The 15,621-nt window shown below is 37.8% G+C and overlaps 1 protein-coding gene across 1 annotated transcript in view; it reads left to right on the plus strand.

Annotated features, from left to right (window-relative positions):
* The window catches only part of LOC140724855 (protein SIX6OS1), a 71,468-nt gene that overhangs the window by 29,179 nt on the left and 26,668 nt on the right, over window positions 1–15,621 (plus strand). The window contains exons 9-12 of the mRNA XM_073039547.1: window positions 1,492–1,597; window positions 2,445–2,542; window positions 5,669–5,820; window positions 11,136–11,212. Of these exons, the coding sequence (XP_072895648.1) occupies window positions 1,492–1,597; window positions 2,445–2,542; window positions 5,669–5,820; window positions 11,136–11,212 (433 nt within the window). The remainder of the gene's footprint in view (window positions 1–1,491; window positions 1,598–2,444; window positions 2,543–5,668; window positions 5,821–11,135; window positions 11,213–15,621) is intronic.

A 15,621-nucleotide genomic window follows, 5' to 3' on the forward strand; every position in this document is an offset into this window, starting at 1 on the left:
AGTAAATTAAACGTGATAATGAAAAGGTATATTTTATTCTAATCTAACACAAAATCAAAACCCCATAACAAGAAGAAAAAGAGAAATAAAAACAGCTGTTTGGTTAAAAGAAAAGAAAAAAAATCCTGAACATAGTCGTAAATTCAGACATATAATAGCCATCATCATTGCTGAACAAGTCAAAGATTGTGAAAGTAGTTCCAAAAAGGTCCCTATAATGTGAAAAAATCTTGTCTAGGTACAGAAATAGAACACCTAATATTCTCTAAATTTAAACATGACATAACGTCAGTCAATCAATGGGCATGAGTAGGCGGATCGGCATCTTTCCATTTAAGCAACAAAACTCTTCTGGCTAAAAGAGAAATAAAAACCAAAATATGCAAATCATTCAGCTTAAGAGTAAAATAATTTCCTCAACCAATGCCAAACAAGGCAGTCAGAGGATTAGGTTTAAAGTTTACTTTAAAAAGCTTCGTGTTAGTTTGAAATATTTCTTTCCAAAATTTATCAAACTGCAAATCAGAAGTGATTTGTTGCAATTAAGTAATGAAACAAGCTCTGCCAGATTAGGAAAAAGTTCCATCCAATCCCATCCCTCTTAAAAATATGGTTCAAATCAATCATTCCTTGGAATTTGATTTGAGTTTACCTTGAGTGGTGGCACCCTCTACATGCTAATCTTTTTCTTACTCCTACTCCTACGAAAATAGCTAATCCTGATAAATCTATTTCCACTCTATGCGGAAGATAATTCAAAGGATCTTTCTGTTGATATAAAAAATCTTAAAAATATGTATCTGCTATTTTTTTTTCATTTTGCTAAGCTTGGTTTATATTTTAGTATATGGAACATAGGACAGCACAGCATAGGAACAGGCCCTTTGGCCCACAGTATCTGCACTGAACACAACGCCAAGTTAAATTGAATTTCTTCTGTTTGCACATGAGCCATGACCCTCTACTTCCTGCATATTTGTATGTCTATCTAATAGCCTCTTAAAAATCACTATTGTATCAGTTTTCACCAGTACCACCTATCTCTCTGTAAAAAAACATTGCCTCATAGATTTCCTGTAAACTTTTCCTCTCTCACTTTAAATGCATGTCATTTTGTACTTTTGCAAATTTTATGTTGTTTTATATGTGAGAAAGACTATAGAATATTTGCAATTGCAGTGTTTGTAATTCAAATCATATTTACATTTTAATGTAGACTTGATATGAAGTGTTTTTGGGTTATGATACTTCCAATAACATAAGTATAGCACCAATCTGGAGTCAACATTACCTGAGCAAAAAAAAACCTGAAGAGATAGAGTTATAACTTCAAAATCTTAAAATACAAAATTTCTACCTAGAAGTTGATAATCAGTGAGTCAACTGGTAGTGGTATGAACATTGTTGATATCATCTGACATTATGTTCAAATTGTAAGAGTAATCCCACTAAAGTTTAGTATGTTTTGTATTACTCATTTAACACTAATAGTGCCAGGTTAAAAATAGACACAAGTAATGTTCTGCAACATATTAATACGCTCAGACAAGAGAAGGCATCTGAAGATAAGTATGAACAGTTGGAGAATGCTGCACAGGTAACTTGTCTTTTTAAATTTGCATTGCAACTTGTAATTTTTTTATGTGTTACTCTATTATATAAACTTTAGTAGGTGTTGTTACTAGAATTATCACTAGAGAGTAGAAGTGATTAATGTACTTTACTGCAACTATTATAATTGGTAATACACAGCTTGAGTTATAGAATGCAGTTTGGCTGTCCGAGATCTGAAATTTTAAACGTAGAACCAAGAGAATGATTGCAACATTCCTGAATTTATTTAATTCTCATAATTGAAGTACAGTAATGCAGAAAATAACCCAATCATGTACTAATTAAGCAGAACTTTAGAATTCTTGCTTAATTCTGCATCCACATATAATGGCTGCAGAAGAGGTTTACCAGGATGCTGCCTGGTTTAGAGGACTTGCGCTTTCATGAGAGGCTGGGCAAACTTGGGTTTATTTCTTTGGAACGGTGAAGGCTGAAGGGAAATCTGATAGAGGTTTATTGGATGATGAAAGATATAGACTGAGTAGATAGGGAGTGTCTTTTTCCCTGGATTGAAATGTCTAATACCAGAGGGCATTCATTGAAAGTGAGAGGGAGTAGGTTCAAACGGGATGTGAAGTGTAAGCTTTTTTACTCAGAGAGTGGTGGGTGCCAGGAATGTATTGCCTAGTATAATGGTAGAAGCAAATATATTAGAGACTTTTAAGAGATGTTTAGATAGACACATGAGTAGTATGAGGAAGATGAAGGTATATGAACATAGTGTAGGGTGGAGAGATTAGCTTTTGGGTTTTTTAAATTTAAGCGCCTGTTCCCATGCTGTACCATTCTATGTTCTATGTTCTAATATGTATTTATATTTCTTCTACCAGTTTGGTGATTCTGGTAATGAAGAACTAAATGAACTTCAATCAAGTCTGTCACATATCAATCTGCCAAATATTGCCACTTCAAAGGAACAAGTTCAAAGGTACAGTTTTAAGATTAAATGAATGTATGAAATAAATCTGATAGAAAGCTACACATCATACAGGAAATTGTTGTATTGCTTGGGTGAATTGCCTGGTTCTTGAAGATTTCATGAACATGTGATCAAGACTTCCCTCTGCAAAAGTACTTAAGATTGGTGTATTTACAGGAACTTCCTGCAGAGAACTTATGGTGAGGCTCCTACATTTTCTAGGAATATCAGCTATTGAACTAAAAGGATTTTTAAGTTTCAAATTAGTTCAATAGACTGTGGTTTTATATTGATATGTGAGACTTCCTCAGCAATATTTACACCCAATCACTTACTTTGCATGTGTTCTGTTGGTAGTCCTTCAAGTACATTTATAAACCTCGTACCTTTGAATAACTTGAACATACAATTTACTATGTGACTGTTCAGAATAGATCTGCAAGGAAGACATTTTTTCCATCTTTGAAATAATCTTTTATCTTAATTTTCTGTCTTTTAGCTTTAAACAAATTATTAATTGTTTGTGCTACTCTGGATTTCCAGCATCTGCAGATTTTGTGTGTGTTGCTCCATATCATAGTGTTAATTCCAGTTTATATGCAGCAGTAATTATTTTCTACCACAGTTGTTCAATATCTTAAGATACCACATTTTGCTGCTAAATGCTGCCAATCAAAGTTATAGGCCTAGATCACTAATATTGGCGATAGGCTTTTATGCCACAATTTTTTTGATTTATGCCTGCCCATTCGGTTGTAGTTTACTTTGGTTATTATACCTTTTGCTTCTAAGTCATTGCCCATTCATCCCAGCACATTTTGCCAAAGTATCAAGATGATTTTAGTTATTTCCTAAAAATGCAAATATATATTTTTAGGTTTTGTCATCAGTTTTATTGCCCACACATGTAAACAAGCTTTTGTATGTCAAACAATTTTCCTTGCTCACATGGGCATTACAAAGGTATTCAAGTTTTTTGATGCTACAAAAATAGGTGGGAGAGAATATTGTAATGAAGATTTTTGGCCTCTGCAACAGGACACATATAAGTTGAGTGAGTGGGTGAAATCTTGGTAAATGGAAATTAATGTCTTTTTCACTTTTCTAAGAGGAATCTAAAGGCAGATTATTATCTAAATGTTGAAAGATAGCAGATGAATGAAATACAGAAGTGTCTAGATATTTTATGCATGAATTACCTGTTAGGGATCATTTTGGAGCTATGAAATTATAAATAGCATAATTATGGATTAACTAAAATGAGAACAAGTTTCAGGAAATATAAGGGACCAGTTGTCAGACAGTGTTGGATAGTTTGGAAAGACAGGGATGCCAGTCTTTTGTTTACGTAATATGGGAATTAGTGTGGAAAAATTTGAGGGAGAAGTTATACCCAGACATATCTGTTGAGATGACACCTATTGAGGTCTGACAAAGGCAGGCCAACAATACTGACAACCCCAGCCAGCCCTTGGCACTGATTGCTACCATTCATAAACCCATTACCTACTGGGAGAGTGGAACATTTTGTCTGAGTTACCCACATAAAGTTGCTTGTGAGAATGCAGAATACTGGCACAAGCATGAAGAAATGATTTAAATTCACTAGAATAATATCTAGCATTAACAAAAGTTAATACAAAGACGTAGTAAATGATTAGGAAGGCAAATGGCCTTTTTTGCAAAACAGATGGAATTACAGAAATAGACATGCATGTAGCTATATTCAGTGTGTATCTATATTCTTTGAAATTTAGAAGAATGAAAGATAATACCATTGAAACATATGATCCTAAGGTGGTAGATATCAAAATGCTTGCACAACTGGGAGAATCTATTGTTAACAAGTTTGGGGAATGGTCATTTAAAACTGAAGTGCATAGGAAATACTATGTTTGCAGATGGTGGTGAATCACTGGAATTCTCTGCCATGGAGGGTGTAGAGGCTAGATTATCGAAGGTGGTTAAAGAGAAAATAGGTTTATATTTGAAAGACCAGGAATTTGAGGGCCATATAGAAATGGGGTGGACCAGCTTTGATCATGTTTAAAGTTGGGGCCATCTTAGGAGTTAATTGGCCAACTCTTGCTCTTGTTTTCATTTTGCTTGTCTTCTTTTGACCACAAACACCGACAGATTATTATGAAACCCATAAGGTACATTAACATCCTTCCGCTATACTGAAGTGGTCTGGCCTAATTGACACCAAACTCACAGCAATGTGGTTGGCCCATAAACAAATGTCTTCTAGAATGACTTAACAAACCACTGTTAACGTGCAATGACAGATAGACAGTAAAAGCTCCCTTTTATAATGTGCCCATGTCCCCCAAGAAAGAGGATCTGGAATTTTGATTATTTGTAGTTGAGATAATAGGATTGAGTGGAAACAGTGTACCCTATTCTGAACTGTAAATCTGTTTTCAACCATTCAATCTATTCTTCCATATTATGAAATTATATATCCTTTCACGTAGCTTCCTTTGAATATTTTCTATATGTGGGAGTGACCTGAAGCTACTCCTGCACAAAAATGTAAAGGAACAACTACATAATGGTAGAACTTTATAGAGAAGAACATCTGGTGCACTTCTTTTCCTAAGTGAGTTACCCTATAGCAGTTAAATGTGGTATGCAAAAGCAAAATAATGCAGATTCTAGAAACCTGAAAATTAAACAAAGAAAAAATGTCAGATATATACCTATATTGTGCAGAAACTAAGTAGAAAAAAACAAGTATTAAGATTCCACATCCATAGCAAGTCATCAGAACCAGAAAAAAGTTGTGTTAAGAGAAAGGACTGGGAGAATTAGCCACAGGGGATTGTGGGGAGGTGCAAGAGGCAAGTAACTAATAAGGTCTGAAACAGGGTGGAATGTCAAAGAGCTTAAATGCCAAAAGGCTTGATGATGTAAAGGTAAAATGTAGGTATTATTGGAGCAATTAGAATGAAGTATAGATCTAAGGGAGTTTTATATGGGAGCAGCAGAAGCATTATCTGGAATTGTTCAGATAAATACATTCAAAAGGCTGAAAGTGCCCCATGGGAAAATGCTTTTGAATTTACATTGATCTAGAGTAAAATGGTGCAGGACAAAGAGCCTAATGCAATTGCATCTGAATTTTATTTGTAGGAATTACCAACAGCTGGAATACCCGGTTACGTTAAATACTGTGGTAAGTCCTGAACAGGCACAATCCCAGAAACATGCCACAGTTGATCAGAAATCAACGTTATTTTTGAACCCATTCCAAGTGCCATTGCAACAGTCACGGACAGAAACAGGTATGTACTTCATTTTCAGCAAAGTTATAGTAAGTAAATGTGTATTGATTCTTAACTTTTTCTATCAATTTTGGAATTTAATTTTTTTAAATATCAGAGAAAAATTATTATAATGAATCTTAGCAATACCTACCGAATGCTGAAGACTTCATATAGTTTCTGAGAATAGATTCTAAGACAATTGTTTCTATGTCTGCATAATTCAGGAAATGCCAATGAATAACCTGAATTCTTGTGAGCTCTTGGGTTTTTGTTTGGTATTAAATAAGGAGAATTAAGGAAAGATGTAATTTTATAGTAAAATGTAATTAGAATTAAGTATTAATTAAGTGCATTTCAGTCAGCACCACATAATTTCTTCAGTAGAAAATTGGTTCCATTTGTAGTTACTCATAAGCTTAAACATTTGCTATTATGGAATTTCCTTCCATTTCCAGTGATCCTCCAGTTATGCTTTGATGTACTTGACTACACTTTGAATGCTCCCATAGTATTCTTGACAGAATCACAAAGTCATTGATTCAGGCTGTCCATTATGACTTAAACATAGAACTTAGATTGACATTGAAGTGTTGTATTGAGTAAAAGGAGTCAAGTGTTTCATATTACACTCATGTTGAGGTCAGACAATGGGATTTTTAAAAAACACCTTGATTTCACACCCAGAAACTTACTGTCACACTTGTTTTAGAACATAAAACATACTATTGAACACTACAGCACAGCATGGGCCCTATGGCCCAAGGTATTTTGCTAACCTACTCCATAGACAACCTAACCCTTCCCTCCTACATAGCTCATAACCCTCCATGTTTCTTTCATCCGTGTGCCTATTTAAGAGTTGCTAAATGCCCCTAATGTATTTGCCTCAACCACTTCACCAAGTAGTGCATATCAGGCACTTACCACTCTGTGTAAAAAACTTACATCTTACACCTCCCCTAAAATTTCCTTTGATATTAGTCATTGCTACCCTTGAAAAAGATGCTGGCTGTCTACTTCTTATAATTCTATGCATCTCAATAAAGTTGTCTCTCATGCTCCTTCACTCAAAAGCTTGCTTATTCTTTCCACACAAGACAAATTCTCTAATCCAGGCATCATCCTGGTAAATCTCCTCTCCACGCTCGTTATAACTTCCACATCCTTTCTATAATGAGGTGATCAGAACTGAACACAATTCTCCAAGTGTGGTTTAATCTGAGATTTATAAAGCTACAATATTTCCCTTGATTTTGTGTCTAAATACATGCAGATTTCAAGACATCAAGAGGCTCCGTTGATCATCCGCAATGTGGATGTTTTGTGGGCTGCAGCCAATAGTTCCAAATATTCTTTGAAATATACCTCTTTTGAATTACTCACTGCCATCTGCATCATGTAACTTCCCTCTAAACAATGTACTTTTAAATCAACTTAATGATCTTCAGATCTCACCTGATTGTCTGAAGGACTCGGTGGACCAGTCATGTACAGCACCTTTAAGAGGACATTAGTTCATCGCCATGACTGGAAGCGAGGCAGGAGGAGGAGAGGGGCTACAAGCCAGGCTGAAATGCAGATGGATGTGGCCTCCTCTACCTAGCAATTTATTGGCAAATGTGCAGTTGTTGGAAAGCAAAATTGAGGACCTGAGGGCAAGATTGCTGTATCAGAGAGAAATGAGAGTCTGCTCTATTCTATGCTTTTGAAACATGGCTTTCTCCCAGCACGCCAGAGACAGCAATCAGGCTTCTTGATTTACAGAATGGACCAAACTGCTGATTTGGAAAAGGCAAAAGGAGGAAGTATGAGTTTCATGATAAATTCTCAGTGGTGTTCCAATGTGGCAGTTTTGTTGAAATCGTTTTTGCCCGACTTGGAATGGTCAAATGCTGTCGATTCTATCCATTCTACTTATTTAGGGAATTCTCATCCGTGACCCTGACCGCAGCTTACATACCACCAGAGGCTGGCTATAATCAAGCACTCATGATGCAGTCTCTAAACAAGAAACAGTCCATCCTAATACATTTCAAATCATAGTTAGAGACTTCAACCAGGCCTGTTTGATGAAAATCCTGTCCAATTATCATCAGCATATAACCTGAAGCACCAGAAGTCCCAACAAACTAGACCACTGTTATGCTAAGATAAAGAATGCCTGCTGTTCCATGCCAAGACCGTATCTCTGGAATCTGATCACTTGGCTGTTCTGCCTGCATACTGGCAGAGGCTAAAAGAGCAAAGCTCCATAGATTAAAACAACAAAAAGATGGTAACAAGAAGCTGAGGAGTGGCTACGGGATTGCTTTGGGTCGGTGGACTGGACCATGTTCCATGGCTCATCTAGGGATCTGAATGACTACACCATGGTTGTAACAGACTTTATTAAAATAGCTGTATATGAGAGTGTCCCACAAAATCATTGAGTCTTCCCCAATCAGAAGCCTTGGATGAACCATGAGATAGCAATCCACTGAGGGCAAGATCAGAGGCATTCAACCATGAGATAGCAGTCCACTGAGGGCAAGATAAGAGGCATTCAAGTCTGATGACTGAGAAGGTTACAAGAGTTCCAGGCACGATGTCTGGAATGCCATCTCATGGGCGACTGGCAATTAAATCAACGAAGGATGCTCAGCAGTTGTGGCAAGACTTAAATACTATCACCTGTTATAAATCAAGTGACATAGGAGACAGCAGGGTTTCGGTTCCAGATGAGCTCAATGCCTACTATACTTGCTTTGACCGTCAAAACATGGAGGAACTATCACAAACCCACATTCCCCAATGATCCTATGATTTCAGTCTCTGAAGCTGACATGTGAGCAGCCTTCAGAAGGGTGAACCCACAAAAAGCATCTGGTTTAGATGTGGTACAAGCAAAGTACTAAAGATCTGTGCTCATCAACTGGCTAGTGTGTTCACTGAGGTTATTAACCTCTTGCTTTAGCAGTGTATAGTACCCAACTGTTTCAAGAGGGCTTCAATTATAATAGTGCCCAGGAAGAGCGTGGTGACTTGCCTCAACAGCTATCACCCAATAGCACTTACATCCATAGCAATGAAGTGATATGTTGAAACATTCAGCTCTTGCCTGAGAAGTAACTTAGATCTGCTCCAATTTGCGTATTAGAGCAACAGATCCACAGCAGATGCCATTGGCTGTTCACTCAACCCTGGAACCCTTAGACAGCAAAGGTGTATACATCTAGATGCTCTATATCAACCACAGCTCAACATTTTAATACCATCAACCCCTCAAAACTAATCAATAAGCTTCAAGGCCTTGGACTCAATAATTCCTCGTGCCATTGGATCTTCAATTTCCTCACTTACAGACACCAGTCAGTTTGGATTGGTAACAATATCTCCTCAATGAACTCCATCAGCACAGGTGTATCACAGGATGTGTGCTTAGTCCCCTGCTCTACTTACTTTATGACTGTGTGGCTAAGGGCAGCACCAATACCACATTCAAGTTTGCTGATGACATCACTGTTGTAGGCTGAATCAACATATAGGAAGGAGATTGAAAATCTGGCTGAGTGGTGCCATAACACCAATCTCTCACTCAATATCAGCAAGATCAAGGAGCTGATTATAGACTGCAAGAGAAGGAAACTAGAAATCCATGAGCCAGTACTCATTAGTGGAAAGGGTTAGCAACATTAAACTCCTAGGTGCTATTATTTCAGAGGACCTATCCTGGGCCCAGCACATAAGTGCAATCACGAAGAAAGTGTGGCAGCACCTCTACTTCCTTAAGAGTTTACAGGGATTTGGCATGACATCTAAATCTTTGACAAACTTCTATACGTGTGTTATGGAAAGTATATTCACTGGCTGATTCACGGCCTGGTATATACCAATTCCCTTGAATGGAAAATCCTACAAAAAGTTGTGGATACGGCCCAGTCCATCACGGGTAAAGCCCTCCAAATCATTGAGCACATCCACTTGAAACGTTGTCCCAGGAAAGCAGCGTCATAATCAGGGACCCTGAGCACCTAGGACTTGATATCTTCTTGCTGCTGCCATCAAGAAAAATATACAAGAGCTTCAGGACTCACACCAGCAGGTTCAGGAACAGTTACTACCACTCATCCATCAGGCTCTTGAACCAAAGGGGATAACTTCACTCAATTTCACTTGCCCCATCATTGAAATATTCCCACATCCAATGGATTCGGTTTCAAGGATTTTTCATCTCATGATCTCAATATTATTTATTTATCATTATTATTATTTCTTCTTTTTGTATTTGCACAGTTTGTTGTCTTCTGCATTCTGGTAGATCCTAGATGGGTGGTCTTTCATTCATTCTGCTATATTTATTATTCTATTATGGATTTATTGAGGAAATGATTCTCAGGATTGGAAATGGTGATGTATATGTTCTTGATATTAATAATGTATTTTGAACTTTATTTTAGCTCAGATTTAAAATAAATTTGTCTGCATCCACTAAATTTGATTTCTTTGCTGAAACCCCAGCCCCCATTGGCTAATCTGCAAATGCCACTGGATGAGATGTTTAGCTAAGTCTTAAATGCTTGCTTGAATGTAAAAAAAAGTCTCATGGTGCAATCAGACATAAAGCAGAAGAGTTATTTCAATATACTGGTAATGCTGGATCTTGCAGTTTATAAAATAGTTGATTGGTTAATTAATTGAGTTTTATTGATTCGTCTATTTTGGATTTTTTAGAGTTTAACGCAATGATCTTAGATTAAAAACAATTATGGGATATTAAAATGGATTCTATTTGACTTCCTTTTAGCTTTACCAATTACTTTACAATCATACCCGTGTTTTCACCTATTACACTGGAATTTTCTCTCCAAGCAATTAAACTATTTGCTTTTCAAGTTTGTTGTTGTATGTTGTCACTTAATCTGCAAATTTGTCTTCTCAAAATAATTATATTGTCACTAACTAAATTGACTTAAAGTCTAACATTACTGGTTCCTGCACTTTTGTTTTTATATGTTTTTATACAAACTTGTGGAATTATCAGTTACCTTCAAAGAATTACTTACAGAAATAATTAAATCTTTGTAGAGATACCTCTCCTTGGGTATTATGCTAATATTGTTCTGTTGTTATTAACCTGAATTACATCTTTACTGGTCAATAATCTTATTTGAAATTGATGAGATGCTTGTACCTACATCACTTGTTGCATCATGTTTTGTGATGACTGGAATTTAAATTAAAAGCCAATAAACTACATTTAAATGATTAATTATTGTTCAAGATATATGATGGCTATTAGTCACAGAATGATAGGATTAATTCATTTGTCTTTTAAATCATATTTTGTGGCTTAGAAAGTGGAACACAGAAGAATCTGCAAGCAAGTAATGTGCTGGTTTCACAACTTAATCCATTACAAAAAGAATGCGAGGTAAAGATGAAAAATATATGTGAAAATATATGCAACACACACAAAATGGTGGTGGAACGCAGCAGGCCAGGCAGCATCTATAGGAAGAAGTACAGTCGACATTTCGGGCTGAGACCCTTTGTCAGGACTAACTGAAAGAAGAGATAGTAAGAGATTTGAAAGTGGGAGGGGAGGGGGAGATCTGAAATGATAGGAGAGGACAGGAGGGGGAGGGATGAAGCTAAGAGCTGGAAAGTTGATTGGCAAAAGGGATACAAGGCTAGAATCATGGGACAGGAGGCCTAAGGAGAAAGAAAGGGAGAGGGGAGCACCAGAGGAAGATGGAGAGCAGGCAAAGAGTAATTGTGAGGGGGACAGAGAGAGAAAAAAGGGAACGAATAAATAAATAGATAGATAGATAGATAAATAAATAGATAAATAAACAAACAAACAAACAAAGGATGGGGGCCCACTTTCTTTCTCCCTAGGCCTCCCGTCCCATGATCCTCTCCCTTCTCTTAAATGTTTTACTATTATTTCTGGTGGATAGAGGAAATGCTTCTTCGGTAGTCCCTCAGTTCCATCTTCCATCATTATAATATCATTTAGCATTGGTAAAATACCATAAATACATTAAAAAGCCAGGCAGATATTTTACCAAATATTAACAGATAGTATATCTCAACTAGGTTTGGTCATTGAATGCTGCAGAAGACTGTTTTTCCATCTACTGTACTTCTGTGTCTTCTAGTTTGGTGCTAACATTGTCCCTTCTGAATCATAAAGGCTTCTCAGTGTACCTCAACATTAAATAACATCATAGGTGATCTAATTGTAAATGGAACTCCGCGTTCTCATTCGCTGTTAGTAACTGTTCATCCTCTTTATGTTCAAGCATTTAGCAAGCTCTTCCTCTATATTCCTTCTACTTCCATCACCCATTAAGGAGGAGACTTCTAAAGAATCACAATCTTCTGAGAGAGAAAAAAAAATCACTTCATCTTTCCCTGAAAAAAGGAGACCTCTCTCAAACTTCTAAACTTCATTGGGTATACACCAAGCCTGTTGAATATTTTCTGTTATGGCAACCTGACCATGCATTTCTTAGCCTGGTACATCTTCTCTGAACTGTTTGTAGTGCATTAACTTGCTTATTTAAATAAGATCAATCCTATATGAAAATATAATTTCACTAATGCCCTGTTTATTTGAAGCGTGAAATCTTTACTTTTGTATTCAATTTCTCTTGCAATAAATGATAAAATTCCATTTGCTTCCACAATTACTTGTTGTGCAAAAGTTACCATGTACAGGTGAGAATGTGGAGTTAAGTTTATAATCAGATCCCCTTTGAAGTATGCTGAGAAATATGTATGATTCAGAAGGGACAATACCGAATGGTGCTCAGATGTGATGACCCTGGCAAGTTCCTGCTCCCCCCAGCCTGGAACATCTAGGGTGAAATGTCACCCATACTACCTGCCACAGGAGTTCAGCTGTCTTACTGGCAACTTATATTTCCCTCAAATGGACCTGAAGCTTGCACTCAAAACTTTGTTCAACAGTTTTAAAATGGGACTTTTCAATCAGAAGATGACTTCAATCAGGCCAACTTCAAGAGTGTGTTACCAAAATACCACCAGCATGTCTCCTGTCCCACTAGGGGATCAAACACCCTTGGCCATTGATATACAACCATCAACGATACCTCCTGAGCCAACCCCATCCACACTTTGGTAAATTAGACCACCAGGCATTATGCTCCTTCTTCCTGCAGACAATAGAAGTTGATACCTTATAGAAGGTCATACAATACTGGTGTAAGAAAATAAACTTCCATCATTTGCAACTGGATCCTACCACCAAACACACCTTTACCTTCTCCCTGCGACCCCCAACTCTCTGTTTTCTGCAGTGATCGATCTCTCTGTAATTCCATTGTCTATTCGTCACTCTCACTCATCTCCCTCCTAGAGTGTATCCCTGCAAGCAGAAGAAGTGCTACACCTGCCCATTCATCCTTCTCCCTCAATTCCATTCAGGACTTCAAACAGTGCTTCCAGGTGAGGTAACACTTCAACTGTAAGTTTATTGGAGTTATCTGCTGTGCTCCCAGTGCAGCCTCCTCTATGTTGGTGAGACCTGATGAATATTGGGGGACTGCTTTGTCAAGCACCTTTTCTTTGTCCGCAACAAGCAGGATTTTCCAGTAGCCAGCCATTTTAACTCGGTTCTCCATTCCTATTCCAACATGTTGGTCCATGACTTCCTCTGCTGCCATGATGTAGCCACTTTCAGGTTGAAGGAGCAACAATTTATTCTTTCTGAGTAGCCTCCATCGATGCTCAGCATGAACGTAGCTTTCTCTAACTTCTGGTAATATAAACACTCCCCCCCCCACCTTCTCTATTCTTTCATTCACCATTCTGGCTCCCCTCTTCTTTTCCTCAACTGCCTATCATCTCCCTCAGATGCCCCTCCTCTTTCTCTTTCTCCAATGGTCCACTCTCCTCTCCTAACAAATTCCTTCCTCTTCACCCTTCACTTCCCAGCTTCTCACTTCATCTACCCTCCTCTACCTACCTACCTTCTCCCTCACCTGGCTTCACCTATCTATTCTAGTTTATGCTCCTTGCCCTCCGAGCCCTTTCTTATTCTGGCTTCTTTCCCCTTCCTTTCAAGTTCTGATGAAGAATCTTGGTGCAAAGTGTTGGATTTTTATTCCTTTACATAGATGCTGCCTGACAGCTGAGTTCCTCCAACATTATGTGTTAGTCTGGAGTTCCAGCAACTGCACAATCCCTTGTGTTTATGAGGAAATCGATCAGCTTCTAAACAACTGATCTGAGTTGGTAGACCGGTTCATGTTCAAAAGCATAACCTCCAGCCTAGATGGATAGGCCACCACTGTCACAGACTTCATCAGCAAGTGTTTTGAGGATTAAGAAGAGGACAATCTATGTGTTCTCCAACAGGAAACCACAGAGAAAGCATGGATGAGATGCATAGACAGAGTAGACAGTATCTTTTTCCCAGGGTTGAAATGTGTAATATTAGAAGGCATGCATTTATGGTGAGAGGGTATGTTCAAAGGGGATATATGGGGAAACTTCTTTACACAGAGAGTTGGTGTGTGTGGCAGGAACTGCTTGGGGTGATGGTGAAGGCAATTATGATAGAGGCATTCAACAGACTCTTAGACAGGCATATTAATGTGCAGGAAATGGAACGATATGGACATTGTGTAAGCAGAATGGATTAGTTTAGTTGGACATTTGATTACTAACTTAACTAGTTTGACTTCTATTTTCATAATCTTCAGTTACTTGATTTTGCCTGATTGAATTTTATGAAGTGCCCTGCTATAACATTGTCATTAATGTTTTCTAACATTTTCCCATGGCAGACATTAATGTACTGGGTTTTTCTTTTAAGACCCAGGGATAAAATCTATCAAAATCTTGGGATTTATCAATTTGCAACTCTTAACAAGTTGTTTACTACCACTTTACTTTTAATTGCAATTTTCTTTAGCTTTTCCTCTCCTTCCAATTCCTGATTTACAGCTATTTCTAGGATGTAACCTGTATCTTTTATGATATAAATTGATGAAAAATTGCTGGTGACTGGCTCCTCTTACTAACTTTGTGAAACCTCTGTCTTTGTCTTTAATGGTTATTGAATTGACCTTCAACTCCTCTCCCAAGAGAGATTCTCCATACTGAGACACCAAACAAAAAACATAGTGTTGCTCTTTGGTGTAAAGGGCAGTGTCTCTCCCCATGCACTAATATACACTATATTGCACCATTGCATTCTTGTTTGCCTCTCTCCACTTGTGAGCTTCCTATACCATGGTGCAATGGCCAGGTACCTCAACCACCTTACTCTCATACAAATGAGCTGAAAGTAACTCAATCTGTTGGACACTGACAAAGAAGAAAATGTCTGCAGATGCTGGAAATCTGAGTAACACACTCAAGAGGGAGAGGAACCCAACAGGCCAGGCAGCATCTATGAAAAAATACAGTCAATGTTTCGGGCTAAAACCCTTCGGCAGAACTGGTTGAGAAGGAGACCCGATAGAGATGTATAAGATGATGAGGGGCATTGATTGTGTGGATAACCAGAAGTTTTTTCCGAGGGCTGAAATGGCTAACATGAGGGGGCATAGTTTTGAGGTGCTTGGAGGTAGGTACAAAGGGTATGTCAGAGGTAAATTTTTCACACAGTGAGTAGTGGGTGCCTGAAATGCACTGCCAGCGAAGGTAGTAGGGGCACATACAATAGAGTCTTCTAAGAGACTGTTAGATAGGTGCATGGAGCTTAGAAAAATAGAAATTCTATTGCCTAATTCTAATGCCTAAGGAAATTCTAGGCAGTTTCTGGAGTAGGTTACATGGTCGGCATGACATTGTGGGCTGAAGGGC

The sequence above is a fragment of the Hemitrygon akajei genome, chromosome 3, assembly GCF_048418815.1.
Source record: "Hemitrygon akajei chromosome 3, sHemAka1.3, whole genome shotgun sequence".
NCBI lineage: Eukaryota > Metazoa > Chordata > Chondrichthyes > Myliobatiformes > Dasyatidae > Hemitrygon > Hemitrygon akajei.